At 34.8% G+C, this 26,986-nt stretch overlaps 3 protein-coding genes across 3 annotated transcripts in view; all 3 read right to left on the bottom strand.

Annotated features, from left to right (window-relative positions):
- Nucleotides 1–1,062: 1,062 nt before the first annotated feature.
- On the bottom strand, nt 1,063–3,560 carry LOC142350467 (sodium-dependent phosphate transport protein 2B-like). Its single transcript, XM_075402317.1, has 5 exons — nt 3,423–3,560; nt 3,354–3,360; nt 2,817–2,894; nt 2,221–2,388; nt 1,063–1,315 (listed from the first exon to the last, which is right to left on the bottom strand). Exons 1-5 carry the CDS (start codon nt 3,558–3,560, stop codon nt 1,179–1,181), a joined length of 528 nt encoding a protein of 175 aa, XP_075258432.1. The 3' UTR covers nt 1,063–1,178.
- Nucleotides 3,561–7,308: 3,748 nt separating this feature from the next.
- Nucleotides 7,309–8,908, bottom strand: LOC142350746 (uncharacterized). Its single transcript, XM_075402700.1, has 2 exons — nt 8,449–8,908; nt 7,309–8,192 (listed from the first exon to the last, which is right to left on the bottom strand). The coding sequence occupies exons 1-2, from the start codon at nt 8,568–8,570 to the stop codon at nt 7,841–7,843; spliced, it is 474 nt and encodes a 157-aa protein (XP_075258815.1). The 5' UTR covers nt 8,571–8,908; the 3' UTR covers nt 7,309–7,840.
- Nucleotides 8,909–10,215: 1,307 nt separating this feature from the next.
- The window catches only part of LOC142350799 (pyruvate dehydrogenase (acetyl-transferring) kinase isozyme 2, mitochondrial-like), a 56,555-nt gene continuing 39,784 nt past the window's right edge, over nt 10,216–26,986 (bottom strand). The window contains exons 11-12 of the mRNA XM_075402756.1: nt 24,301–24,414; nt 10,216–10,510 (exon numbers count right to left, since the gene is read on the bottom strand). Coding sequence (XP_075258871.1) covers nt 10,358–10,510; nt 24,301–24,414 — 267 coding nt within the window. The 3' untranslated portion in view covers nt 10,216–10,357. The remainder of the gene's footprint in view (nt 10,511–24,300; nt 24,415–26,986) is intronic.

The raw sequence follows: 26,986 nt of genomic DNA, 5'->3' as shown, positions 1-26,986 counted from the left end.
TTTGTTTGTTGCGTTCACTGATTGTTTTCCTTGCAATTAACTTTTCATTATCATTTTGCATTTTTGTGGCGATTAGGTAGTTTTTGAAAATTTTTTGTGCATAAGATTTTGAATATTTTAACGTCTGACGTGTAAAACAACAATTTGTCGTTTAAAGAATGTCAATTCAAGAGTTGTTGTTGTTTTTATGCTTGGATGGCTTTTTTCCCACGTAAAGCATTGAGCAATCATCTCCTTGGGCAGTGTTGGAAGTTTCCTTTTATGAATTTTGTGACAGTATGTTTGCGTAAAATTTTTATTTTATAAGCTTTCACAAGAATTGTTTACACGAATGTACAGTCATAAAAAATTAGCAAGGATGATAGTTCTATCGTGATATAATGTTAGTTTGTTTCATCGATCTGGCCTATAATTGAAAGATGTCTGAGGCGTACTTTCAGCGTTATCAGTCTAGTATGAGGAGAACTTTTCATGTAGGATCTTGTGCTTATAAAATATCTGTTTGCATTTTTTTTTAACCAAATTTTGCTATATTTTGCAGCCTTTTTTATATTTAGGATTTTTTTGAAAGAATGTTTTGTAGCAATTGGTACAATTAACATAAGACAACGTCCGGGATTCTCTCCAAATTGACACTGAAGATTAAAAAAATGCGTATCTAGTTAACAGATAGTGTTTCATTTATGTATCCAACAATTTATATCAGATTTTTGAGCATTTTGGCTCTGTTTTTTAGAACGATTTAAGTTTCTAATATCAGGCGGTACAAACGAGTTTGTGATATTTGGCAAAATTGAACAAAATTGTTTCATAAGCCGTTGTGAACAAGCTAATGACTCCTTTTTGCACTGATAAAAGTTATTTCAGCGTTATATATATATATATATATATATATATATATATATATATATATATATATATATATATATAGAAAAATGAATATATAATAATACATATAATTAAACTTGTGTAAAGAGTTGAATAATAAATGGGAGTATTCTATGGTGGAGAGTAGTAATAGGAAAGATTTCAACAAACATAATCGCGGCTTTTTACATACCTCCTTTATGAACGTTTTGTTCACCAGCACAATTTTGTCCATCAATGGATCCGTGATCCTCGACAAGATCTCAACTTCTGCGTCCTCGTTTGGCGACACGTTCATCGCATCTACGATCTCACCCGAGAGTTTCGTGAGGAAGCCAGTTGCAGCTTCGAGGGGAAGCATGATCAAAAACCGAGAGAAGGTTAAACATGTCGTGGACAGTGACGGCTGCAAAAGCTCGTTCGAACATGTTGTCGTCTTGAATTTGCCCTGAAAACAAGTGTCTTCACATGTACTTGTTGGTCAATGTCTCAATGAGGGTGTAATTATCTAGCAAAGGTTTGAAAAGTTAAATTGAGAAAAACTAAGCTTTTATATGACAATTTTTATTTATTGTTTGAACTATTAGAAATTAGATTAAGAGCCATCTGATTAAAGCCACCTTTCCTCCATCAGATAGGTGAATAAACTCTTCCGAAAAATACCCAACACCGCATCAGAATCCATTTTCCGTTTTCTTCCACCGGAAAATTTTCTCTCATCTTGTTTTTGTAATGAGGTATTTTTGCATTTAAGTTGTTTAAATTTTAGCAAAAATTTCTCGCATGTTCGGATATTCCAAGGATATTTTTCAGAGAGGATTTAATAACATGTTAGTGCCCCATCCAACGAGAGTTGATTTAAAACATTCCACGCGGTGTGTAGCGCTCTCTTGGAGTTTGATAACTTGTACCATTCACGAATCTGATAGTAACTTCATTGTCTAGAATCTGAGTTTTGTTTATGTGTAAATGCAGCCGAGCAGCATTAGTCCTTCAGTCTGCAGTGCATTAACAGCAGCCTGATCTCAACTATTCTTTTCTACTTTTGTAAAAAACAACGCTAAAAATTAACTTGGCGATTACATTAATTTATGGTATCTTTTCCGTTTGTGCCCCCCCCCCCCAAGCTCAGTGGGTGCTTATTATTTGCACCCCCCGACGCACGTGCCTTATTTTTACATAATGATTTACTATGTAATGGCACGTGCTCTGTAACTGGGGGGCGCACAACGCACTGGGGGCGGAGGGGGCACAAACGGAAAAGATCCAATTTATGTTACAAGTATGATGCTTAACCAAGCATTAGTTATAATTTTAATTTACTGGTGAAATAAGAGTAAAGATGAGACTTACCAAGTGCAACAATGGTGCTAGTGACAGATGTTCCAATATTGGCACCCATTACAATCGGAACTGCAGTGTCCACGTCCAGGATGTCAGCTGCCACCATTGTCACCACAATCGAGGTGCTGGTCGAGGATGACTGCAGCAACACTGTTACCAGAACTCCAATTACAAGACCTGAACAGAATAATTGATACTGATCTGATTCAAGTTGTCAAAGGAGTGGTTCATATGATGTTTTAGGGTTATGTAGGCGACAAGCGCAGCGAAAGGAAAAATGGACCAGTACTGCATTCAAAAATTCTCTGAACTTGCAAGCCAAGAGCTCCGCGCCAGTTAGATAGGGAGATGTAAGCAACCGCAACTGTAAAAAAGGCTAGAACTGGGTTATAACCCGAATCTCTCACTTCCAAACCTAATGTGCTACACTATTACACCAACTGGTCTCAATATCTCGAACTTGGGCATCTCTTATGAACCACACTAAAAATCTTGCTTTCTTCTCAATGCTTCATTTCTGTAGCCATTAACTATACGTCGAGAAAGTAGAGGTTTTTGTTGTACCATACGCGCAATGGAGAGGTATACTAATGATTAATCTTTACCAGCGACAGGATTGTTGATGATGTGATCTTTGCTGAAGATCTCTCCTGCCTCCTTCCCTCCGAAGGCCTCCTTCCCTCCTGAAAGCACTTCCCATCAAATCCAGAGAACAAATAAAAGCGTAGAGCAACGCAAGCACGAATATGACCCTGGATTATTAAAAATGTGATCTCTTTTTCTTAAATTTGTATTTTTTTCTAAAAAATTTTATAGCTCGGTTGCCGCAATTCATTTGGTTTTCAGTTAGATTTAGTAACCAAAAATACTCAAAAAAAGAATTTCCAGAGTTTAAAAACTTCAAAAAGAAGGTTTTGAATCTGGGCTAAAAATTTTTCCGTGGATTTCTGTTTTGTAACTTGTTCAAACAATAATTTGCTTCAAAGGTGTCTAAAACATTAGTGCCCTGGTATTTTTTGCCTGGATTGATATCTTGCAAGAGTCTTTCCAGATTCGAATCCACTCATCACTAGACAAGAGAAACAAAAATGCAAAAGAGATACAAAGCACAATTAGAAAATAAAAAATTCACTCCTAAAAACCACGAATCTTAAAAAATTTCACCGCATAAATTTTGAAACAATTTCTATGAAAAAAGAGCATTTTTTCACTTTCCTCAACAAAATCCACCAAATTGGCTGCTTTCGATTCAACTCTTTGGAATCAACATCTGGCCTGTTCTTCTCCTCATCCTTCAAGTCCGATGATCCAGAAGTTGAACTCTTCCTCTCCTGATCTTGACTGCTCATTTTCGGTTTTCTTTCTTGTATTTTTGACCTCTCGTATTATATTTTCCGGCAAAAATTGTGGAAATCATGCAAGTTCTCTTCTTGTTAATTATTGTAAGTTAAAGTGTTTTTTTTTTTTTGGGATTACGAGATACAGCTGATTTTGATCGAAAAACTATAAAGTAACAAATTCTTGACGCCCGGAATCAAAATTTTGGTAAAATTTTCAAAGTATCTTTGCTCTTCGTATTTATAGTTTGGTATTAGCCAATCATCATCTTCGATTTTTATTCAGCCATCAGGCCACTTTTTTGTCTACTTTTAGCCTCTTGTTTATAGTTTATTTGCTTCTAAATTGTTCAGAACTTTGAATTAAACTAATCAAATTTTTTGCTTCGTGATCTGCTTATTTTACATGTGAAAAGTCTCGAAGATTGTATATAAAAGCATTGACCTTTAACTTGATAATAACCAATCATATTTCTTGCCTTTTAAATCGGATGATTCTACTCGTTGAGTTTATTCAAGCATCAAATTAATAAACACTCACCTGTGATTAATTCGCTTCTCAAGCTATTTAAAAAAGTGGCGTGCATTTTAGTCGACAGTAAAAACTTGTTCAATCACCTCATTTTACGTGTACGAGTTTGTTCACAAAACGCTTGAAAACATCAGCAAAACTAACCTTCAGTTTTTGAAAGATCCAATCAAAAACTATCACCTGATATCGAATGATAAAGAGACTGAAAAACACGCAGAACACTATCATCAGTTTAAACTTTCGCAATGCCACTGCTAATGTATAATTTCAGATGTTTGAACCTGTAAGCAGCTACTCATGGTTCGAAGTCTAGGCACCGATTCAGCATTAAATTTCGCTCGATTAGCGCTGAAAAGCCAGCAGTAAATAGCCCTAAATAATGCTGATAAATGATGAAAATAGCAAAATCGTTAAATTGAAAAATTCAGCGATATAAATTTTGCAATCAACCTTTCCAGCGTTTTTTCAATTCATTTGGTTTTTTTTTGCAGCGAATCATGACGACTGAAGATAAAAATGAGAACAACAAGGCCTTTAATGTCAATAAAACTTATTATTACCACACAACAATTCACCTTGTCGACCAGTTATTTTGGCTCGACAGTTGTTTTTTTTCAGATTCAATGGAAAACACTCAGTGAAGTAATTTAGTATACATGAAAACTGTCCTGGAGACAATAAAATCATGTGCATCAAGAGAAATAATTATATAGTTATGAAATCATAAACTCTCAATGAAACACGGGCTTATCATTTCTTTTACGTTATTTTTCTTTCATTGAAAAATGTTAGAAAGTTTTACTAATGGTTTTGAAAGTTAAACTAATCAGCCGAATAAGATATTTTCGAAACCGGTATGTTAATTTAATGGTTTTTAGTGGGGAAATAAGTTCTTGAGAAAATTTTTTGGCTTCAGTGTTTTTTTTAGCATAACCGACTAACGTCGGATGAATTGCTCTCAACGACCGGCGAGCGGCTAGCTTTAGCTTAATTAAAGGGGCGTAAGATGATCGCAGCTGGGGGAGGAGTGCACGGGAGGGGGTCAATCAACAGTGGGGGGGGGGGGGGGTCAAGCACAGGGGGGGGGACGGTGAGAGGGGTCTTTTCAGCTTCACGGGGCCCTTACGTCCTGAACGATGTGCAGGGCTGCGGATTGGGGTGCAGGGGGATGAAACGAGGTGGACTGCTGGGAGAGTATTGTTGTAGAAGGGGGGGGGGGTGGGGTCAACCTAAAAGATCGCTCTTCACGCCATAAGTATATGTCTATAATTTCTCTGAAATGCATACTTGGGAGACTAGTGATCTGAAAGAAATTAATGACCGCTGGGCGCTACTGTTGATCCTTTTTTTGAGAACCAAAAGTCAAATGGGTTAGACGAAAAATCGTACAAGCGAAAAATCGCATTAAAAAAGACCAACAGGACTAATATAATTGCTATAAGCTTCGTTTGAGAGCAATTAATAACATAGTTTCTAACAATTTTTTAGAACACTGAATTTAATAATTTTTCTCAATGAATTGATAATAGAATTTGCTTTGAAAGTTTTTGAATTTTGTCTTCTGATTCAATTATATTTATTATAAAAACGCCTTGCCAGACTAAAATGTTTACAATGTTCCGGTTAATTATCTTTCCATATTTCTTCCCACTTCTCATTCCTACTTCTTTTTGAAAGAATACACGTATTTTTCGATAGTGTGGGCACTTATTTCTTTAAAACTGTTAAATGATTAAATGGGTCTTTCCCATTATAACCATTATTATAGTTTTTAACTGTTTTTTGTCATTAAGCAATTATTCTGAGTACGGGGTCAAATCTGTTATATGTAAAAACAACAGATGAAGCCCTTTCTCAGCTCCTACCCAAAAAATTTAGCATAACATAGCTGAACCATCAGCAACCTAGGCCAATCGCTCATGTGTAGTTTGTGTGATTTAATCGGTTATGTTCTTAATTAAATTTTCTGCGTTTTCCTGCAAAGCATACGGAGAAAAACAGTTTTTGTCGAACGAATACGAGTATTATTTTCATGATTAGTGCCAAGTTGTATATGGTGAAACTTACAAAAACGTAAACAGTATTACCAGTTAGCTTATCTTCAAAAATATCTGTAGGTTTTATTTTTGTGTTTTTACCTTTGCGTAAACTTATCTATTTAGACGTTCATTATTTTTTGGGAACTGAAGGGTTCGGATCTTGCTGTGTTCAACCCACATTGTCGATCCTCAACATTGGCTTCTAGACTTTGCCCGTTGGTTTTTTGGTGGAGGTCTATTTAAGTGCATTTTAAACCCAAGGGCACTTATATGGCGTTGCAAAATTTGAGCGCAATGATACAAAGTGTGAGTTTGAAAACTCAAATCCACACAATTATATTGCAACTGCTTCATTATATTTTTTGGATACATAAGCCTGTGAGCAAACTGACGGCGACGAGAAAAGATTTTTTCAAGCAAAGAAAATTTGAGCATGAGAAAAGTTTCTTATTTCGTCGCGGTAGTTAATTGCCAAACTGTTCATAACTGATCATTTTCCAACGAATGCCGGTTAAAAATCCATGTATGAATCCCGCTCAAAACTGGTAAGAAAACACGGGTTTTGAGCGTTTTTCCATTAAAACACTGTTGAATATAGTTTCGTATGTTTCTTCGCCAATATTTTAAGTCAAGTATGTCTGCGGTTCATCAAAATAATGGTTCTGATAGTGATTAAGTTTTCATAATAAAGAAAGTTCTGATGTTTCTCAAAAATACTGTTGAGATATTCAGTTTGAAAGCAAATTTGTCGGCGACAGTTTGATATTTTATGGTTTCTCCACCCCCCCCCCCCCCCCCCCAAAGTCAATTAGGCACCCCCATTGATATATAGTTAAACACTATGTATGGATTTCAATTTTTGAGTGTGAATATTCATTTAGAAAATATTTACAGAAAATATCCGAAGAAAATTTTATCGACAGTTGATGGCTATCGACTCAATAGCAATAAGCAAGTTCTGGTTTTCTTTTACAATCGAGTTCCATTACATCGCTATGAACTTTTTGAAACATTTTAAAAAAACTTGCAAGAATAATCAGCACCCGAGACAAAAGAACCCGATTACGTTTATCTGCCACTTCGAATTTTCTGTTCCTTTTGAAAAATGCATGCTTAAGGTCCAAGTGCAATAAAAAGTAAATTGTGATTTACAAAGCAAGTTGCTCATATTTAAAATTTTTCAAACTAATTTACAAAATGTACAAATCTACATTTACTAAGGTTTGTGATTGGTTTTATACTGTCGATGCAGCAAAAGCCATATAGATGCTCTACTCTATTCAGTGCTTCTGCGTGACTCAAATCTCTTTTCGGGTTTCCAAACCATTGCTCTTGTTCGCTCGGTTCAAAATTGAACATAATTCAAAATCATCATAATGAGGCTTGATTATCAGCCACGGAGCTATTTGTTCTCGCATTTCAGTCGTTTAATGGAAGCAGATTCAGGCATCAGTGACTGCGAAGATCTATTGTTGACTGCTGCTCGTGCTCCCGTCGAAAGGGGAGTGATCCAATTCCTCAAGATGCTCTTCGATTGATCTATATCTGCCAACTATCCAGATAATACTGCTCTCAAAAACTCGGTTCACTTTCAAAGTAACTGTCAAATCTGTTCACTTTTTCCACGGATACTTCAAAAGCTTTCCCCTCACCGGAGTATTTGATCGCATATTCCGGTAGGCAACACAGCCGTACTTTTTGGGCTGAAGTCTTTCACGTGCTCAACTTTGAACTCTGATTTCGTACTGCACGAACAAATGCTTCTCGTCAAAAGCTTCGAAATGACTTTCAAGTATAACTCTTGTGAAGCCATTAATTAATTTTGTGCATCTGTACTCAGCTGAAGTTTCTGCTTTCTGTCCATTCATGGTCATGAAAATGTTACCCGATTCTGACTGGTCCACAGCTCTCATACAGACCTCTTGATTCTGATTGGTTGTTAATGGGTCTAAAGTGACCAATGGAGTGATAATGAGGGAAAGATGGCCCGACGCGAACATCCATTCGAGGCGCCCCGATTTGGGACAGGTGAGTTTGGCGACATTGATGGTCCCTTCAGTCGTAGTATCGGAACTAAAAAAAATTAACTCAATTCGCTATTTTACAATGGCAGATATGTACATTACAGAGATAAGTCTCACATACTACACGTATTAGCCATAATATTCCTAGGTTACGTCTGCACATGTTTACTGAATCAAAATTTTCAATTTGTTACTGATTTTGAAATATTTTTGTGCAATTTCAATCTTAACTGAAATATAAATATATTTGCTGAAATATATTGCTGCGACTTAGGATATAAAAGTGAGAAGAGAATTATACTTACATTGTCACAAAAGTGCAAGGGTCAACCGAAGATCTGGCATCCACGAATGCTGGGGTCCAAGCAATAAAAAGGATTGCCAGTGCAAGAAGTTTGAAAGTAACAATTAATGGAGCAGCTGACATCTTAGGAATTGAAATTTTTAAATTAACAGATTTTCAACACAGTTGACTCGAAACTCGAATTCCAAGTAGATACAAGCAAATTTTAATAAAAGTAACTTCGGCCAATTTTCGGGTTTGAAGTTAACGAATTTCTGATTTGTCAATTGACAAAATAATGAAGAATTATTGAAGATCGTTTCCATTAACCATTATGAGTCAAAAGACCAGCGTGGGAACCACTGCATTTGAGATGAGAATTTCAGTTAGTTCAATTCAAAGTGTGAAAAGTTTAGACAGAGGTGTGAAAAAAGGACGCTTTTGAAACTCTCTCAAACTACTCGTGGGAGAATTTAAGCTAATTCTACTACTGATTAATAAGTAATACCAGTCCAATTTCGCACATTTTATTCTTTCTCACAGAATCATGAGAAATTTAATTAATAAATAATTGCTGTTCAAATTGAAAAATTGCTGCAACTTAATTAACGGATATAGATCACAGTAGTAAGCGTCCATTTCAATATTAACTATCCATGTTTAATTAGGTTTACTATCCATGTTTAATCCAGGTCATAATCTCGAAACACCAACTTATTTTTCAAAAAATATGTCAATTCTCTACCAGTTTCCAAAAATATTAGTCGAATTAGTCTTGCAATTATTGGCGCTAGAAAAGATTTTGACTAATATAAAAAATTCTGATTTCAAATGATGACCTACCTGCTGTGACATCCGTAAGAGTTTTGATGTTGGCCGTAATATAGGATCGCTCTAAAAAAATGGATCCTGCTTGCCTCCCCCCCCCCCCCCCCCTCCCCACCTATATAGCCGTTTAACCTTACATTTCAGTTTCAAACACAATATTTTAAAGCAATCATTCGATAATAATAAATTCATACCACACGAACTTGAATATTACCTCCAAATAATTAAAACTATTCTTTCTCGAAATATGACTGCACAAATCTAAATTAAAATTTCACACAAATGAGAATACTAATTTGCAAATCTAATAAACTACTGTATTCTAAATACTGATCAAACAATCCCTCTTATGGTACTAAAGAGAAGAATAACAAAGGAGGACTAAAACGGATAAATCAATAAATCGAAGTTGTTGTTTTGACTTGGTCGAGGTATACATGTTGACTTTGGAAGCTAAACAATTCACCCTTCCCAATATTCAAAGTTTGTCCCAGAAACATCAAATTTGAACAATTTCAAGACGTGAAACATTTCTCAAATGGGATGTGATAAGCCACGGAGACCAATTTCAACCCCCCCCTCCACATTTGAAATCCCAATTTAGTTTGGTGTTATCCAAAACTCTGTATCGCTTATTTTGAAAATTAATTGCACCAATTATATAGGGAATTAAAATCGGTGTGAAATAATGGAGGTGGGTGAAATATCAGGAAACCACCTACACTTTGCGGAACAGGCCGTTTCCAGGTTTAAATTGAGAAGTTTTAGGATACCGAATTTTCCTAAGCAAACTGCCTCCTTCACTTTTATCTCAAGTGAGTTAAGTTCAGATTTTCATTACCTGATATAAAAGCAATATTTTAAATTCCCTTACATGGTAATAATTGCTCAAAAGCAGCAAAAATAAAAGCGTCAGCAAAATCCGAATCGAAACTCAGCTTAGCTTAGTAAACGAAATATACCCGACTCTTGGGGTTGTGCTTATAGTCATCGCTGGCTACGGCCTGTTTTGCGATCCCCGGCGAATATGAAACTAAGTTCAGCTAATTCCGTTTCTGGATTACTTTGTATAAATTTCAGTTACTTTGTAAACAGTTTGGGTACTATTTGTTGTATTTAGTTTTAGAGTTTTGTTGTGAGTTGTTTCCTTTCCTAGGCGGAAGCGTCCAATCTGCATTTGTTAGAGGTCTTTTGTACTGCCGTTCTGTTGCTGCATTAAACACGGGAAGATGCTCAAAGCTCTCGGATGAGAAGGCCTGAAAAAAATTCAAATTTAATAGAAACTTGAAAACAGTATCTAACAAGGAAGAAAAGCTGCAAAAACAGAGCCGGCAGATTTTAGGAAGAGCTACGAAACATACTTGCGTGCCGTAGAATAGGGAAAAACAGATACAGAAAGGAAGCGAAAAATTTATTGACGCCGTTTTGAACATAAACGGCAGATTGCCGGAAAATAGCCGCCATTGATTCCTATATCCCCAATTGTGATTGAAAGAACAGAAAAAATTGAAAAGATTGACTGTTGTACAGAAAACAATTTTAAAATGCAAATTTTTATTATTTGATTTTGTAGCAAAACATACATAATCACGCGAATCAGCGAAAAATTCGCTGCAATAAGAGTGAAAAATAACTCCAGAAAACGACCGGAAAACTGCTAGTTTTAAATTAAGAAAATGAAAAAAAAAATGAAAATTTCATAAAATTAACAGATGAAAATGAATACAAAAATGAGAAATCAGGCAAAAAGTGGAACTTTTTTTTAAAAAAAAGAATGACATCAAAATGATCAAAGACACGTATTCACATACTGAAAACCTCGACAAAAATACAAAATTGATCGTTGAGAAAGTATAGTATCTTTTTATTATTTAAGCCAGGCGACAAACAGACAAAATTTGAAACAATTGAAGAAGAGGTTCAAAAGGTCCCTGCAATTATGTAACATAGCTGGCAGATTGCCAGAAAATAGCCGCAATAGCTTTGTAGATCTACAGTCTAAAAAAACAGTAAAAAAGACAGACAAAAAAATCGTCTTTTCATTGAAGGCTGATATGTTATATTTTGATTAAAAATCTGTTTAAGTTTTTGCTGCCTCTATTAGCTGCTCTCAAATAACCTTCAGTTAGAGTGACACACACCCATTTGACCTTATCTCCTTGAATTAAAGTAAATAAAAGTCCAATTTCAAAGTGAGGAAGTCATTTTTGAGAGTGAGGTAAGTCACGTGTGACCAAAAATTTAATCACACGAATGAACAAAAAACTCGCTCAACAAAGAGCGAAAAATGACGTCACACACGCATTTCAGTTGAAATTGCATGAACGAATGAACAAAAAGCAGATTTGAAGTGGTTGTGACGTCTTATTGTCGTAACAAAAATCGTGACAAAATAAAAAAAACCAAGAGAAGGCCAATAATAGCCCCAGCTATCGCTGTGCGGCTATTAAAAAAGCAACCTAAGAAAAAAAACATAGTAACAAACTAAAACGAATAAATGGAACTTACGTTGCCGCATTAAAAGACCGATTAGACCTGTCATCAGTGAGACCAATGGGCCCCATTTTCAAAAACTACGTGATAACACAAAAAGCTTGAAAACTACTATGCTTTTTCGCTCCCTTTGCTCTTTCAGCGAGACCGAAATCACAACTTTACATGTATCTTCTCATTTAGATCAAAAAGTAATTTGCGAAAATGCGCAAATAACGGTTATAATTTTCACTTCGATTCATTTAACCCCAGTTGTTTAACCTCATATCATTTCGGCACCCAAATTAGCGGAGTTGGGGGGAGTGCGAGGGGGGAGGTGAGGTCAAACTCCAAACATGCTTCATATGAATTTATGTTTCTTAAACTGCTTCGGTGGAATAAATAACTGGAGGCTTTACCTGTTTATCACATTATTGAGGTTAAGGAGAAAAAGTTGAAAGTGTCAGACAAAAAATTGGTCAAGCGAAAAATTGCAATACAAAATATCACCGGACTTAAAATCATTGCTACAAACTTGCTTTCAGAACTAATAAACAACAATGCTCTATCGCTCCCTTCACCCGTTCAGATTAAAATCTCAACCTTTAATGTAACTTCTCATGTAGAAAAAACAGGTAAGGTGCAATATTGTGCCAAAGAAGGTTACATATTTCACTTCGATTCATTTAATCCCGATTGTCTTAACCCCAAATCATTTCAGCACGCAATTTAGCAGTCGACATTACCAGCATGTTTGCTTATAATTAGGCGAATAAATTAATCCCATGTTTGGTTTCGACAGTTTAATACCAAGTACTGTGGTCAATTTCCAAAGGATTATAAGTCAACATTATCAATTATAAAAAGAAAAATTGAGGTGAAATGATAAAGGAGTGAACAAATCTGTTAAATGACATGGGCTCAAACAAAGAGGGGTGAAAAAGCGGGATACCCAAAAGATACAAAACTTCAAGAAAATACAACCCAGTTTAACAAGTACACAAACATACAGGTACTTATTCAAAGATAATCTTGCTCAAACTACAAAAATGTACATACTAGTAGACAAACATTTCAAATTTCAAAGTTTTAGCAGTTCAAACTGTCTTTTTTCACGACTAGAACCTTAACCACAAGCTTCCAGAAAATTTAGCAGTACCTTTTTCGACGAAAACAAGATTTTTTACGCATAATCCGAAGGCCAAGGAAGATTTAATCGACAAAAAATTAAGACCGAACGTAAACGATCAAAGGCAAATTCAGACCGAACGAAAAAGATCAACGGCAAATTAAGACCGAACGTAAACGATCAACGGCAAATAAAGACCGAACGTAAACGATCAACGGCAAATCACTCAAACAATTGATAGAGCTGCTTCTGCTAGTTTAAGCTATGGGAGACCTGACCCACTGAAATATGGGCTGAGAGGTTGACCTTTTCTGACTTTATTACGTGGATGAGATAAATTTGACCGACTACCCAAAACAACGGTTCACGAAATTGTAACTAATCACTTTCGAACAATTTTTATTCACGTGAAATTTATTCACACAACAATCTTAAAGAACTGGTCACTTGCTCTGTCGTAAACTTTTGCTTTTATTTTAAAATGGAAAAAGAAGAGGCAAATTGAAAAAAGAATTTCAGAACACTCAAAGCAATTTTTTCTGACATTTCTTTTGTAATTTTATATATTTCCACATTGAAACAAAATTGCAAAAATAAAACATAGCTGGCAAATGGCCAAAAAATATCCACTGTTGAAGCTCTTGACGCACGTTGGGTTTGAAAAAGAAAAGCGAAAAATTGTCAGAAAAAGTTTCAAAAAGTGTTTTAATTCGGTGTGCTGTTTCAGTTATATTCTAAATACTAAATGCAGCTTCTTAATTGAAAGCTATTCAGTTTAATACAAATGTCAGCTACCAACCGCACTAATGGACATTGCAAACCTAATGCACTACGACTCAATGCCCGGTCTTTATCGGTTTATCCCGTTTCATTTGATTCTTTTTGACATTGACCATATTCACTACATTGCGTGAAAGAATTTAAAATGCATTCAGTTGAAACCGTGAGTGAGGTATGCCACGAGTCCAACGTGAAAATCGTGAATGATGCAAAACGAAAAACGTGGTCAAAAGATAAAGCGAATTTTAAAAAAGCTATTAGTTATGAAACAAATTCTATTCGCAACCTGATGACAGAAAATTGCCAATTTGAAATTAATCAGCCAGCTTATTTGCCCTATATATCACTGTTAGATTTCACAAAGGTCAAAAAATTTCTTGTTACGCAAAGAAATTTTTTCTGACATTTTTTTTGTGAATTAATATATTTCCATATTGAAACAAAATTGCAAAAATAAAAAACAAATGGCAAATGGCCAAAAAATATTAACTGTTCAAGAGCTTGACGCACATCGGGATTGAAACAGAAACAGAAAAAGAGAAAAATTGACAGAAAAAAATTCCAAAAGTTTTCTAATTCGTTGAGCAGTTTCAGTTATATTCTAAAACTATACTTAATTCGGCTTCTTAATTGAAAGCTATTCAGCTTAATACAAATGTCAACTATCAATAGCTCTAATGGACAATGAAAACCAAATGCACTACGACTCAATGCCCGGTCTTAATCGGTTTATCCCGTTTCAATTAATTATTCTCTTTGACATTGACCATATTCAATACACTGCGTTATTCAATGCGTGAAAGAATTTAAAATCAATTCAGTTGAAGCAGTGAGTGAGGTATGTCAGGAGTGAAACGTGAAAATGGTAACTGATGAAAAACGAAAAACGTTATCAAATGATAAAGCGAATTTTAAAAAAGCTATTAGTTATGAAACAAATTCGATTCGCAAACTGATGACAGAAAATTGCCAATTTGAAGTTAATCAGCAAGCTTATTTGCCCTATATATCATTTTTAGATTGCACAGAGATCAAAAAAATTCTTGTTACTTAGTTCTAAAAATATTTCCAATTGTCATGTTATTACGCCTTAACTTCCTTCCTATTTTACCTTCCTATATTCGAGAAGCTAAATCCTTTTCCTTTAACAAAACACGATCATGATCTGTTGACAGGAACAAAAATTTGATAATCTTTACAAGAAATGAACACCCAAAGAACGTGCACGATTGGCGTTTATTTAATCAGGTCAAAACATTTGGTCATAAAAAACTTGAAAAAGGAAAACAGACTATCGGGGCAAAAAATTCTCGATAAAAATAAATTTTTGCTGAGATTTAAATTACGACTTACAAACAATTTACAGTAAAAACGGCATAGAACTACCAAATCGAATTGAAAAACGGGAAAAATTTAGGAGTTACCTTAGAGGCAATAGAAATATGCAGTTTTGTTGAAGGCTGCTTTCCGGCTTTCTTGGACGACTTTAAAACATAACCGACTAAGATCGGGCAACGGTGGGGGTGTCTTTTGCTGCGCACGGGGCCCTTACGATCTGAACGATGTAATGGGGTGGGGATTGAGGAAGGGGGAGAAGTGAGGGGGGCTGATGTGGGGGGTCAACTTTTTAGAACCTCCCTTCACACCATAAGTACAAGTCTCCAAAACAGTTTGTGAACCGCATACTTGGAGACTAGTGAGCTGAAAGGCTCTAAGAGCACTTAATGCCCACTGGCCGCTACCTTTTTATCCCGTTTTTGAGGACGAAAAAAGCGTCAGACGAAAAATCGGTCAAGCAAAAAATCGTATATAAAAAAGACCAACAGGGCTAATATAATTGCTACGAACCTAGTTTGAGAGTAATTAAAAAACAACATCTTGTCATAAGCTTCTGTAACTCGACAATCAATTATATTCATTGATGTTTTTCAGAGAGCGTGAAAGAGATATCCGGATACTTTTGGCAACTAAAATTTCAAATTATTTAAGTAGAAAGGTTATTCAAAATTTTTTCCTCAAATAGAAAAAAAATATCGACACCATTAAACTTTAAAACTTTTGTTCAGACATTCTGAAAATCTCATCCTCTTGGGTTTGCATCCTCGTGATCTTTGAGACACTTAATCTTCCTTCTCGAGTTGCCGGAGCTGTCTCAAAAACTTTAATTCAAAACATCATGACAAACATTTTTGAGTGAAAAACTTTTTGCACCGGAAAATTTCAAACCTCAATCCTCGGCTTAAGAATCGAGAGCATTACACACTCGGCTATCAGGCCCTTGTTATCGTTTATCGTATTATCGAGTTTGTTTTTTGCAACAGACATAATTTCTGAATGCGCGCAATTTAGGTCACGCAAAAGGCAAGAAACCGAGCGTGAAAGTCAAGCGAAAGAATGTTGAAGAACAAATGCTCAAAGAATGTTCAAAGGAAAAGAGTATCAGACGTTAAAACAAAACAACTAAAAGCACCGCAATATAGCTACGCTCAGCTTACAGCTATAAAACAAACCGACTAATGTTGGAAGAATTGCTCTTGAACGACAGGCGGGTGGAAAAAAATTACCCCGTCCGGGTTCGAAACACTGACTTCCCGATTCACAACCAGATGCACTGCCCACTTGGGTACCAGTCCCTACTTTTTGCTGCAACCGAGTTTATACTAGCAACAAGCTTTACTTTGGAGTGAGAGCAAGAGACCACTAAAAAATGAAGAACGAAAGCGTGGAAAAAGTCAATTGAGAATTCAAAGAATGTTCTAGAAGAAAAGCGCAAAAACGGTCAAGCGAAAAATGTGCATAAAAAAGACCAACACGTTTAAAATAATTGCTATGAACTTCGTTCAAGAGCAATTAAAAAAACTCCCTCGGCGCCATTTCTTTCCAAACATAGCCGGCAGATTGCCGGAATAGCTGCGAAAGAATAGACCTGCTTGCCATATAAAAAAGATAGAAACAGATACAGAACTAAATTGAAAAAAAATCGACACCGCTTAAAAAACTAGGCTAAAAAACATTCAGCAATAAATTAATAAAGCTTGTTAAAATTCATTCCACAGAAACCTTTTATTAGGGACCTTTACTGCACATAGTTCCTTTGACCTTAAACAAATTCAAATTGAACTTAAGTTTTAAAGTGCAAAAATCATTTTATTGATTGAGGTAAGTCACGTATGATCAAAATCTAATCACGCAAATAACCTAAACACTTTTGCTAAAGCGAGTGAGAAATGACGTCACGCGCGCATATGCCGTTAGTAAGAGGAAGAAGTCATTCAGAAAATTTGACTTTTTCAGCTTTGCTGTGTGAACAAATGTAAAACGAAAAAAGAGCGTCAGACGACGGAACAAAAAACATAGCAGGACAAGTCCTGAAATACAATCCAAAGAGTTGAATAAAAAACGTAGAAGTAATCTTACTGACCAGCAGATCAGTTTAACAATCCCAGCAAAAAAATAATCTGAAAATTGAGAAACTAAAATAATTGAACAAACTAAACAAAGTTTTTTTTCTGAAACTTTTGAAACCTTTTACCATGAGGGCAAAATATGATACAATTCAATATACTCATTAGGATACTCACATGAAAAAGATTTATTGTCCACGTACATAAACTCGAGAAATATGACAAATGCTTCAAAAATGATAAGTGCAAAATTTAAAGAAGGTTTCTAAATTTTGCGGAAATAAGAAGGGCAAAATACCTTTTTGGTCTGTGTAGTTCTGCCATGCAAACTATCTGCAAGACTTAAAAAAGTTTTGTGGGCAAGTAAGGCTTGTTAAACTCAGAAAATGACAGAAAAATTTCAAAAAATCCAAAACAATTTCAAATCTTAGCAAAATTTTGCTAAAAATTCATGATATAATATCTTCAGAACCATTTCAATGTCTGCAGAGGCTATCCAGTATCTCTTTTCCAAAATTTAAATAGTTTCATTGGATCATAAAAAACAATAAATTTGAAACAGGTTTCAATTGAAAAAAGTTAAATTTTATCAAAAAACAGCTGAAACTCGTGTTATTGAAACATTGATAAACCACCATTTCTTCTAGCAGCTATGCAGTAACTTATCATCAAATCCTAGAGGAGGTTCCTGTACCCTTGGTGCCTGAAAACCTCTTGAAAAAATTGCAAGTTTTTTTTAAAAAAACTGCTGAAATTCAAGATATTAAAAACTTGAAAACTATATCCTTGTATCTAAAAACTATGTTGTAACTTATTATCAAGCCCTAAAGCAGGTTCCTTGGACCTTGAGATTGGAGAAACCTAAAAAATGAGAAATTTCCAAAAAAAACTTGAAATTGCAGGTTTTATCAGTAAAACGCTTAATTTGTAATATTAGAAAGTTGAAGGCCATTCCTTAAATTGTAATATTAGAAAGTTGAAGGCCATTCCATGGCCAATAAAAATCACTCCGTAACCTATTATCAAACCCGATAGGAGGTTTTCTTGCCCCTGAAGCTGGAATAACTTAGATAATTACAATAAATGTTAAAAAATGTGAAAAGATTGCAAGTTTTTCTGAAAATTGCTTAAATTCGTGATGTTAAAATGTTGAAAAGCATTCCATTACCACTAGAGCTACGCAATAAACGATTAACAAACCCTGGCGGACATTCCCAGACACCGAGGGCTAAAAAAACTCAAAAAATTACAAACGTTTTTAAAAAAATAGAAATAAATTGTAAAAATAAGTATAAATTTGCGTGTTTGTTTCGAGTTCCAAAAGATATAGCTCTTAAAACAGTCATTAAAAAACAGTTTTTTCTTGCAAAAATCCTTTATGAACTTTTACAAAAATCAATTTTAGACGGGTATAACAAATAAGTCGAAAGAAGTCGAAAAAACGCGAAAAATTGCAACATTTTGGGCTCAAAAACTCCTAAAAATGAACTTTTAACCTTGAAATACGGCCTTCCCAGTATATTCGCCGCTCTAAACACTTGACGGACTACTAGTTTTAAAGTAGACGAAGTTTTAAAGTGCAAAAATCATTTTATTGAGTGAGGTAAGTCACGTATGATCAAAATCTAATCACGCAAAAAACCTAAACACTTTTGCTAAAGCGAGTGAGAAATGACGTCACGCGCGCATATGCCGTTAGTAAGAGGAAGAAGTCATTCAGAAAATTTGACTTTTTCAGCTTTGCTGTGTGAACAAATGTAAAACGAAAAAAGAGCGTCAGACGACGGAACAAAAAACATAGCAGGACAAGTCCTGAAATACAATCCAAAGAGTTGAATAAAAAACGTAGAAGTAATCTTACTGACCAGCAGATCAGTTTAACAATCCCAGCAAAAAAATAATCTGAAAATTGAGAAACTAAAATAATTGAACAAACTAAACAAAGTTTTTTTTCTGAAACTTTTGAAACCTTTTACCATGAGGGCAAAATATGATACAATTCAATATACTCATTAGGATACTCACATGAAAAAGATTTATTGTCCACGTACATAAACTCGAGAAATATGACAAATGCTTCAAAAATGATAAGTGCAAAATTTAAAGAAGGTTTCTAAATTTTGCGGAAATAAGAAGGGCAAAATACCTTTTTGGTCTGTGGAGTTCTGCCATGCAAACTATCTGCAAGACTTAAAAAAGTTTTGTGGGCAAGTAAGGCTTGTTAAACTCAGAAAATGACAGAAAAATTTCAAAAAATCCAAAACAATTTCAAATCTTAGCAAAATTTTGCTAAAAATTCATGATATAATATCTTCAGAACCATTTCAATGTCTGCAGAGGCTATCCAGTATCTCTTTTCCAAAATTTAAATAGTTTCATTGGATCATAAAAACCAATAAATTTGAAACAGGTTTCAATTGAAAAAAGTTAAATTTTATCAAAAAACAGCTGAAACTCGTGTTATTGAAACATTGATAAACCACCATTTCTTCTAGCAGCTATGCAGTAACTTATCATCAAATCCTAGAGGAGGTTCCTGTACCCTTGGTGCCTGAAAACCTCTTGAAAAAATTGCAAGTTTTTTTTAAAAAAACTGCTGAAATTCAAGATATTAAAAACTTGAAAACTATATCCTTGTATCTAAAAACTATGTTGTAACTTATTATCAAGCCCTAAAGCAGGTTCCTTGGACCTTGAGATTGGAGAAACCTAAAAAATGAGAAATTTCCAAAAAAAACTTGAAATTGCAGGTTTTATCAGTAAAACGCTTAATTTGTAATATTAGAAAGTTGAAGGCCATTCCTTAAATTGTAATATTAGAAAGTTGAAGGCCATTCCATGGCCAATAAAAATCACTCCGTAACCTATTATCAAACCCGATAGGAGGTTTTCTTGCCCCTGAAGCTGGAATAACTTAGATAATTACAATAAATGTTAAAAAATGTGAAAAGATTGCAAGTTTTTCTGAAAATTGCTTAAATTCGTGATGTTAAAATGTTGAAAAGCATTCCATTACCACTAGAGCTACGCAATAAACGATTAACAAACCCTGGCGGACATTCCCAGACACCGAGGGCTAAAAAAACTCAAAAAATTACAAACGTTTTTAAAAAAATAGAAATAAATTGTAAAAATAAGTATAAATTTGCGTGTTTGTTTCGAGTTCCAAAAGATATAGCTCTTAAAACAGTCATTAAAAAACAGTTTTTTCTTGCAAAAATCCTTTATGAACTTTTACAAAAATCAATTTTAGACGGGTATAACAAATAAGTCGAAAGAAGTCGAAAAAACGCGAAAAATTGCAACATTTTGGGCTCAAAAACTCCTAAAAATGAACTTTTAACCTTGAAATACGGCCTTCCCAGTATATTCGCCGCTCTAAACACTTGACGGACTACTAGTTTTAAAGTAGACGAAGTTTTAAAGTGCAAAAATCATTTTATTGAGTGAGGTAAGTCACGTATGATCAAAATCTAATCACGCAAAAAACCTAAACACTTTTGCTAAAGCGAGTGAGAAATGACGTCACGCGCGCATATGCCGTTAGTAAGAGGAAGAAGTCATTCAGAAAATTTGACTTTTTCAGCTTTGCTGTGTGAACAAATGTAAAACGAAAAAAGAGCGTCAGACGACGAAACAAAAAACATAGCAGGACAAGTCCTGAAATACAATCCAAAGAATTGAATAAAAAACGTAGAAGTAATCTTACTGACCAGCAGACCAGTTTAACAATCCCAGCAAAAAAATAATCTGAAAATTGAGAAACTAAAATAATCGCACAAACTAAACAAAGTTTTTTCTGAAACTTTTGAAACCTTTTACCATGAGGGCCAAATATGATACAATTCAATATACTCATTAAGATACTCACATGAAAAAGATCTATTGTCCACGTACATAAACTCGAGAAATATGACAAATGCTTCAAAAATGATAAGCGCAAAATTTATAGAAGGTTTCTAAATTTTGCGGAAATAAGAAGGGCAAAATACTTTTTTGGTCTGTGGAGTTCTGCCATGCAAACTATCTGCAAGACTTAAAAAAGGGCAAGTAAGGCTTGTTAAACCCAGAAAATGACAGAAAAATTTCAAAGAATCCAAAACAATTTCAAATCTTAGCAAAATTTTGCTTAAAATTCATGATATAATATCTTCAGAACCATTTCAATGTCTCCAGAGGCTATCCAGTATCTCTTTTCCAAAATTTAAATAGTTTCATTGGATCATAAAAACCAATAAATTTGAAACACGTTTCAATTGAAAAAAGTTAAATTTTATCAAAAAAACAGCTGAAACTCGTGTTATTGAAACATTGATAACCCACCATTTCCTCTAGCAGCTATGCAGTAACTTATTATCAAATCGTAGAGGAGGTTTCTGTACCCTTGGTGCCTGAAAAACTCTTGAAAAAATTGCAAGTTTTTTTTAAAAAAAACTGCTGAAATTCAAGATATTAAAAACTTAAAACTACATCCTTGTATCTAAAAACTATGTTGTAACTTATTATCAAACCCTAGAGCAGGTTCCTTGGACCTTGAGATTGGAGAAACCTAAAAAATGAGAAATTTCCAAAAAAAACTTGAAATTGCAGGTTTTATCAGTAATTTGTAATATTAAACGCTTAATTTGTAATATTAGAAAGTTGAAGGCCATTCCTTAAATTGTAATATTAGAAAGTTGACGGCCATTCCATGGCCAATAAAAATCACTCCGTAACCTATTATCAAACCCGATAGGAGGTTTTCTTGCCCCTGAAGCTGGAAAAACTTAGATAATTACAATAAATGTTAAAAAAATGTTGTAATATTAGAAAGTTGAAGGCCATTCCTTAAATTGTAATATTAGAAAGTTGAAGGCCATTCCATGGCCAATAAAAATCACTCCGTAACCTATTATCAAACCCGATAGGAGGTTTTCTTGCCCCTGAAGCTGGAAAAACTTAGATAATTACAATAAACGTTAAAAAAATGTTGTAATATTAGAAAGTTGAAGGCCATTCCTTAAATTGTAATATTAGAAAGTTGAAGGCCATTCCATGGCCAACAAAAATCACTCCGTAACCTATTATCAAACCCGATAGGAGGTTTTCTTGCCCCTGAAGCTGGAAAAACTTAGATAATTACAATAAATGTTAAAAAATTTGAAAAGATTGCAAGTTTTTCTGAAAATTGCTTAAATTCGTGATGTTAAAATGTTGAAAAGCATTCCATTACCACTAGAAACTACGCAATAAACGATTAACAAACCCTGGCGGCGGACATTCCCAGACACCGAGGGCTAAAAAAACTCAAAAAATTACAAACGTTTTAAAAAAAATAGAAATAAATTGTAAAAATAAGTAAAAATTTGCGTGTTTGTTTCGAGTTCCAAAAGATATAGCCCTTAAAACAGTCATTAAAAAACAGTTTTTTCTTGCAAAAATCCTTTATGAACTTTTACAAAAATCAATTTTAGACGGGTATAACAAATAAGTCGAAAGAAGTCGAAAAAACGCGAAAAATTGCAACATTTTGGGCTCAAAAACTCCTAAAAATGAACTTTTAACCTTGAAATACGGCCTTCCCAGTATATTCGCCGCTCTAAACACTTGACGGACTACTAAGGGTAAGGGCTCTAATGAAACTTGATGCCCGCTGAGCTTTACCTGTTTATCCCGTTTTGAAAGCTCAGAGTCATGAAAAAAAGGTGTGAAAACATCTTACAAAAATAAAAAAAGACAGAGCACCAATACAATCCAATTCTTGGATTGTAAAAACCAAGAGCACCGCAATATAGCTACGCTCAGCTTACAGCTTCGCAGCTATAATTAAATCAGATTTCTTCTACTTCTTCTACAGCCCTGCTTCTAGTTAGTCTACTAATATAGGTGAACAACCAAAACCATTGCCTTAAAAATATAGAACTTAAACCGACTGCCCCTGCGGGCGAGTTGCTCTTGAAAGACGTCGAGGGCTCGGCTTTGGTTGAAGCTACGTTAAACTTAGCGAGGCCAGCAGCATTAGTTAAGGAGATGGGTTTGTTCAAAGATGCCATAAGTCAAATTGCACCTCATACCAAAAGTTCTACTTCCTCAGCAGCTTGCTGCCTATATTTGGCATCTAGAAGGGCTCAGAAAGCTAACCTATGCCCTCAGATTTAAACAGTTCATACCAATGATACCTCAGGATGAAAAGTCAAACCACTCAAGTGAGCAAAAGAAACAAATATCAAAACGGTCAAGCAAAAAAAAATTGTCATAAAAACAACAACATTTGCTTCTTTTCGAAAGCAATCAAAAATCAATACGTAGACATTATGACATAATTATTAAAAACTTTTGTCCAAGAACGCATTGAAGGATATGTCTTAAAAATATAGTCGCCAAATATGGCTGCAAAATAAACACGCATAAAGTTAAATTTGGAGAAAATACACAAAGTTTTGATGAGTTTACAGTTTATGCCGTTTAAAATGCTTTGAAAACGAATTATATTAATAATTGAAACCATTTTTATGCCTTCAAAATCCGTCTTAGTTCCACCTTTAAGAATCCATCTTTAGAATGCAGTCGTTTTGTTGAGGGATGTAAATCATTCATCATCAAAACCCTATACTACCTTAAATCTTTAGCAAGCGTGTGAGAGAGAGAGAATTTTTAATTGAATTTTACAAGTGAACTTCCTCCAATTGAGCTGAGCAATTTGAGAGAGCAAAGAATGAGAGAAATTTGAACCATATTGAGGAAGTAAAATTTATTCGAAAAGTCAAAATGGTCGAGAACCAACTTTAAAAAGACAATGTTTACAATATTTACTTGAAACATCGTTTCGGAGTAATTAAAGAAAAAGAGCGTCAGACGAACAAAAACAAACTGACAGAACCGCAATATAGTTATAAACTAAATATTTGATGCTTTGAAGTTATAAATCAAACTTCTTGAAGTTAATTGAGAACACTACAAATTTATTTTGTACCGGTCATAAGAAGTCCTACTACCATTTGTTAGCGTTCTGTCTTTTTATCTGTATGTTTATACAAAATTTTACCATAAAAATTAAAGCGCTTGGGTACGAAGGCTTGAGAATATAAACATGAAAAAAATTGAACTTAAGCGTCAATTTAAAATTAACGGAAAAGATAAACTAATTTAGGAACGTGTCAATTTCTCTTGCGAACGACCACAGTAACAACAATATTTTCCCTCAAAAACATTATTAGTCTCTGCCTCAAATTTGAACGCAACACACTTCTTGGAATCTTGGAGCTGAACAAGGTAAACTTACATTTAGGTAGATAAGAGCATCGGTTCCCAGACCCTCCTGTGGACAGAGAACGAGATCTCCATTGAAGTATCTCGCGTAGATCCTCGACAGCGGAAGTCCATACCCATAACCAGCCTGTACACAACAAAAACACCATTAAAATTGATGCTAAAATTGCTTAAAATTGTGAATAAGAGAACAATTTAGATCCGGCAAAACTCGGAAATGGCGTAAATGTCAATTGACAAGATAAAAACGGTCAATCAAGAAGTTTGCAGAAAAATACACTCAACTGCAACAATTGCATCAAACTTCTTTGTACTGTGCAAAGCTTCAAGCGAGCCTTCTTGCTTGACATGTTTTGTCCAAAAGGTCGTGAAACCGAACTTTGGAAACATGAGAAAAAGTCAAGCTAGCATTTTTAAAAAAAACTTCTTGAGCATGTATAATTTAGATTCCACTTAACCATTTAGTATCTTGTCTTGAGAGGCTCACAGAAAGCAGAAAATGAGCTGAATAAGAAACACAGACTGACTGATGTTAGGTTCTCGCTTTTTTCTGTCAAAACATTCAATCAATAATTCATTGATCAGCGTAATCTCAGCGGATGATCATTCAACCACGACATGAGTCTTCTTTGTCAAAAAATCAAATTCCATGGAGAGGACATTTTTCATGATTTGTACAAATTGCTTGTTGTCACGGATGGTTTGTCAACCAGTTTTTGCAAAACGCCGGTGCGGCAGCTACCCATTTTTGGTTAATTCTCCTGCCACAATAAAAGCGAAACCTCCATTTGTTTGAGGAATATTTCATTGCAACGTTGCCACCAATTTCATGAACATTAGGCGAGTACCAAATAAAGATTTATGAAGCGCCATTTGAAGCTTTACCTTAGAAAAGTTTCAGTCGAAAAGCACTTATATCAAAGCATTTCTTTTGGAGGAAGAGATATGAGGCGAAAACTCGATCAGGCGAACGAAATTTGTGTAGCCATTAGGCAAAAATCCTGAGCCAAAACTTTTGTGGAAATTACGCCAATACCAATTAAAACATACCCGGCAGATTGCCGGAAAATAGCCGCCGTTGATTCCCATAACTCTATTGGGATTGAAAGAAAAGAAAATATCAACAAAAATTGATTTTTGTATATAAACATTTTTAAGTGCGATTTATTTTGATGACATTTCGTAATTGAACATACTCCTGTCTCTCAGTGAGAGGCTACAGGGTCTAGTATGTATCAATACCAATAAGCATTATAGAAAGTAACAAAAACTTATGAGAACAAAGTTCAAGTACCCGGCATCTAAAAATGGGTTTATCCCGTTTCTATTTCTGACTTCGATTTTTTATACTGACTCTCTTCATTTTGAATTGCTTTGCTGAGCAGCTGCTGTTTAAAAGGACTTTGAGCAGAATGACAGAAGAGTGAAACTAGCCTAGAGAAGTCAAAAAGATTTCACGCAAAATGTCGAAAAAGCGACAAAATGGGTAAAGCGATAAAAAGTTTGACGAAGTAAAAAAAAACATAGCACGACAAGTCCTGACGTACAATTCAAAGAATTTTCATTGACTAAACAGAAAACTAGACCAAGAACGGACTATGAATGAATTGGGAAAACCATTTAGAAAAAATCCGATTCAAAAACTCGAAAAAACTGTAAAAATCAAAGTGAACTTGCCGCATGTGAACAAAAAACCACTAGCGAGAAAGAGAATTTTTGTTCAAACACCGTTTTCTCACTCTACTTTAAATTTAGAGCAAAAAAAGTTCACGCCGCAAAACCACTCGCTTTTTCGCTCCACTTCCTGTTTCGGCGTGACCAAAATCGCTACTCCAATTTGACTTCAAAAATCATGAAAATGTGTGAACAGATCTTAAAAAAAAGACAGCGCCCCAATACAATTCAAATTCTTTGAATTGTAAAAAAATAGGAGCGCTATAATAGCCGGCTGAGAAGATGAGGCCGGCTATTAAACACTTAAAAGAGGTACTTACAAATCCACTAGATGCTGTAAAATTGTCAAGTGTCACTAACAGTCGTCTTTATATGCAAAACAGCAGTTATAAGCACATGCGAAATGTATCATTTTTTTCAAGGTTTGCATCTCTTTTACTCTACTCAGTGTCATCGCGGCAATGCTTTTGATTAAAAAAAAGTAACAGGGAAAGACTAGTCAATGTTTTAAATTGCGTATCAATAGCTTTAATGTAAATAAGCTACCACTGCCTGTTAAAAACGGACAATAATTTGGAGTTGGAGTTAAACATCGTGAAAATGCTCAACATTCGAAAAGTCTGGTCAATGTTTGATTGTCGTTGTAATCAATTTTTCTACGGAGCCTATTGTCATAACCACTATATAACCAAGCTAAAACTGCAAAATCTACTTGCAAATCAAAGTGTTTTGATTGGTACAAAAATGGCTACTAATGGCTACAAAAAACCCATCGTCGAACATCCTACGCCCCATGGTTGCTTAATTGCTGCTTATGACGTTAATAAGACGAGCTTACAAATACAGGGGAGGTGCTTTACAGTTTTTTGTGACCATTTGGACAAACCGCATTAGTCTCAGCACAAGGCAGAACCTCCGGTGCTGTTAATTTCCAAACTGCTTCTGACAGATATCTTCAGTTTTGCAAATCTTAATGTTTGCAAACCTATTACCACCCCCACCCAGCCATAACACCTCCCTGCCTT

The sequence above is a fragment of the Convolutriloba macropyga genome, chromosome 12 (genome assembly GCF_964194025.1).
Source record: "Convolutriloba macropyga chromosome 12, txConMacr16.3, whole genome shotgun sequence".
NCBI classification, from domain to species: Eukaryota; Metazoa; Xenacoelomorpha; order Acoela; family Convolutidae; genus Convolutriloba; species Convolutriloba macropyga.
The sequence above is the reverse complement of the archived record's forward strand: the minus strand, read 5'-3'. Positions and strand labels throughout refer to the sequence as shown.

What these genes read in the sequence shown, in the direction of transcription:
- LOC142350467 (XM_075402317.1), bottom strand. Translation starts at nt 3,560, where the DNA reads ATGAGCAGTCAAGATCAGGAGAGGAAGAGTTCAACTTCTGGATCATCG. An exon ending in CATCAACAATCCTGTCGCTG is followed by an intron (nt 2,389 to 2,816) that starts GTAAAGATTAAT and finishes TATTCTGTTCAG; the next exon opens with GTCTTGTAATTGGAGTTCTG. An exon ending in TAGCACCATTGTTGCACTTG is followed by an intron (nt 1,316 to 2,220) that starts GTAAGTCTCATC and finishes ACTTGTTTTCAG; the next exon opens with GGCAAATTCAAGACGACAAC.
- LOC142350746 (XM_075402700.1), bottom strand. Translation starts at nt 8,570, where the DNA reads ATGTCAGCTGCTCCATTAATTGTTACTTTCAAACTTCTTGCACTGGCA. An exon ending in CCTTGCACTTTTGTGACAAT is followed by an intron (nt 8,193 to 8,448) that starts GTAAGTATAATT and finishes AATTTTTTTTAG; the next exon opens with TTCCGATACTACGACTGAAG.